Genomic DNA, 2835 nt, shown 5'->3' with positions numbered 1-2835 from the left:
GGAGTAGCCTTCACCGGCTTCGGATTCAGTTGGTACTAATCACCGCCCATTTTGGCAATATTTATAGACACGGTTGTAGCCTTTTCCGCCGAGAAAAGGAGGCAAGAAAAACAAAGACAAGTACGGCGTCGTGGGAAATGCCCATCTGGTCGGTTGAGTCTGCCGAATTGTCAAGGGTGCGATGATTCAGGTTCCCGCACTACATGTACTAAAATATAAACGAGCATTTAAATTTTAGTATGAATCAGCGAGGAAATGCTAATTACCGGTACCAGCTCATGGATGGAGCAATCATTGCGCCGTTGACGAAGGAGAGGGAATTCAGATTTACGATGATGTAGAAGGGATGTGTCGGTTTACCCCGGGCGTTTCCGAAAAGGTATATTTATTAATGAGGAAAATAAAAGCAGGTACTTGGCCACGAAAGGCTTCCCTTTCACCGTGCCTTGAATAAGCAGTCGTGGGCACGTGCCAGCGCCCGCTAAGGGCCCGCGCAGCGTTCCACCAGTCCATCCAATCCGTGCGGCGCAGGCACAGCGTCCTCGATACGTATCTAGGCACGTGCCTGGGTTCTCCATTGGCCAGAGCCAGCATGTGTAGATCGCCGACGCGCCACAGCTTGACCGCCTTGAACGAAAGGCCGTAATCGGCGACACTGCCCCCCCCCCAAAAAAAAAGCTTGGTCGGGACTTAGAACAAGACTAATCTACTTGATCACGGAGCTCGTCAGCTTCGTCGGTTGTAGACACGTAATCCGCAACCTTGGCCGGAACATCTTGCTGGAGCGCAGACAGAGGCTCCCACGAACTCTCGATAGCCTGCAGCCCCATCCAGGACACGAACAGCTCCCAGTGCAGCGACGTATCGATGATCGACGAGCCTGTCAACACTAAGAGGCATACCTCGGCTTGACACCAGCTTAAGTATCTCTGCAGTTGTATCCAGTTCTGCATCCGAGTAAAACTTCAAACGGGAAGCAAGGACGTCGTGCTTGCGCCATGTCACCAAGTGCTGAATTTTAAACGAGTGCGGCAGCGCAGCGACGACCTTGAACGGCCCAGCCCGATGTCCCAAGAGCTTGCGTGTGTGCTTGGGCCTAGTACAAGAACAGGATGAAGGCCCGGTGCTGCCTCCTCGTCGACAACCTCCAGCCACCGGTCCTCAAGGCTCGAATTGGGCGCCTCATTGAGCTGGAGCAGGGCGATTGCAAGTCTGATGACATCGCGCTCTTCGATCAGAATATTCGAGCATGCTAAAGTACAGCAGCGGTTCCACCGGATATCTTAAAACCATGCCGGAAGGACCGACACGAAGGGCGCGAAGGGCAAAGCCGCAAAAGAATGGGGAGCTAAGACAGAGCCAACAGTGTCAGCCTTCACGACATCGACGCGACCTTCCACTACCGGTAACGCTACTGCCCGCACGACGCACCAACAGACGGGTACGTCGCCATATGACGGATGCCTGGTATCATACCAGTGGTATGTAAGGGGCAACACTGGATCAAGCCACCGATGCCCATCGTGAAGAAGCTCTCCGCAAGCACTGTCCGGAATAATGGGCTAGTTGAGACCCCCTATGCTCCAGACACGGCTGCTGACCAGAGCATTGTGCCCCAAGAAACGCTGAATTCGCTCCGAGCAATGCAGCCTACTCTTGAAGTGACGAATCTACCAGTGGCTGCGGAGGCCGTGATGGCGAATGGACAGACGAAGTTGTGCGACGAAGACGTACGCTTGGACCTGGAGTTGACTGCTATGACTGGGTTGGTAGTGGTACGATCGGTGCCATGCTTGGTGCTGGCTGGAGATGGTGATGAACTTTTACTGAGCCGCGAGGTGCTCAAGGGACTCGGCATTGACGTGGAGCAGCAACTTTCCCAGCTGGTTGGCTCCCCACTTCTCGAGGATGAGGTGGACGAGTTTCCAGTGGGAGATGAGCTCCCGCCATCTGCGGATGCAGTCGAGCCAATAAATCCACTCGACCGACTCCTAGAACGTGCCGTCACCAACGGACTCCCCGCTGAACACGTCGAGGCTCGACTCGAGCAGGTCACGGACGGCCTCGAGTCGAGGCCGTCCGTGACCTGCTCGCTGCATTTCCTGATATTTGGCGTGCCACTGTCGGTCCCGATCCACCGGCTGACGTCGAGCCACTCCATGTGACGCTGCGGCAAGATGCAGTGCCTTACCGCATCCCTCCACCGTGGAGGGGTGCCGTGGAGTGTGGAGTCCACGGAAGTACGCACCGTTACAAGCCCAATTTATCCGCGAATATGTGAAGTCTCTCGTTGCGAATAATCTGGTGGAGCCAAACCACGCCGCACGGTGGGCCTGCGCGGCGGTGCCAGTGCGCAAGCCAGACACGAAGGATCAATTTTGTCTCACTATCGACTACAGGCCTGTAAACAGCGTCACTGTCACGATAGCAGGTGGTATGCCCACCGCTGCATCTCTGCACGATGCATTTAAGAACTTCCGGAATAAGAAGGTTTTTGGCCGAGTGGACTTTTCGCAAGGTTTTTGGCAGATGCCTCTGCACGAAGACAGCCGCGAAAATTTCTCTTCATTACTCCTGATGGTGCCTTCACACCCTCTCGAGTGCCCCAAGGAGCGATGGACCCCGCTCTGCATTTCCAGAGCCAAGTGCAAGCAAAATTAGCCCCTCTGATACAGCCCTCGGCGGTCGTCTGGGTCGACGACGTGCTGCTCTTTGCGCCGACAATGGAGGAATTCCAGCAAACGTTCTGTACATTCTTTGAGATCGTGCACGGCGCTGGTTTCAAGCTCAACATGTCGAAGGCATCGCTGTTCGCGGTGAAAATGCTGTGGTGCG

The 2835-nt window shown here is 55.0% G+C and overlaps 1 protein-coding gene across 1 annotated transcript; it reads right to left on the bottom strand.

Moving 5' to 3' along the window:
- Positions 1-489: 489 nt before the first annotated feature.
- Positions 490-1236, bottom strand: PITG_07090 (uncharacterized protein; the record flags this gene model as incomplete). The annotated part of the gene is made up of 1 exon (XM_002905008.1): positions 490-1236. One exon carries the CDS (start codon positions 828-830, stop codon positions 702-704), a length of 129 nt encoding a protein of 42 aa, XP_002905054.1.
- Positions 1237-2835: the final 1599 nt, after the last annotated feature.

The sequence above is a fragment of the Phytophthora infestans genome, genomic scaffold (assembly GCF_000142945.1).
Source record: "Phytophthora infestans T30-4 supercont1.10 genomic scaffold, whole genome shotgun sequence".
Classification (NCBI taxonomy): Eukaryota; Oomycota; class Peronosporomycetes; order Peronosporales; family Peronosporaceae; genus Phytophthora; species Phytophthora infestans.
Note: the sequence above shows the minus strand (reverse complement) of the source record. Positions and strands in the feature narration are given on the sequence as shown.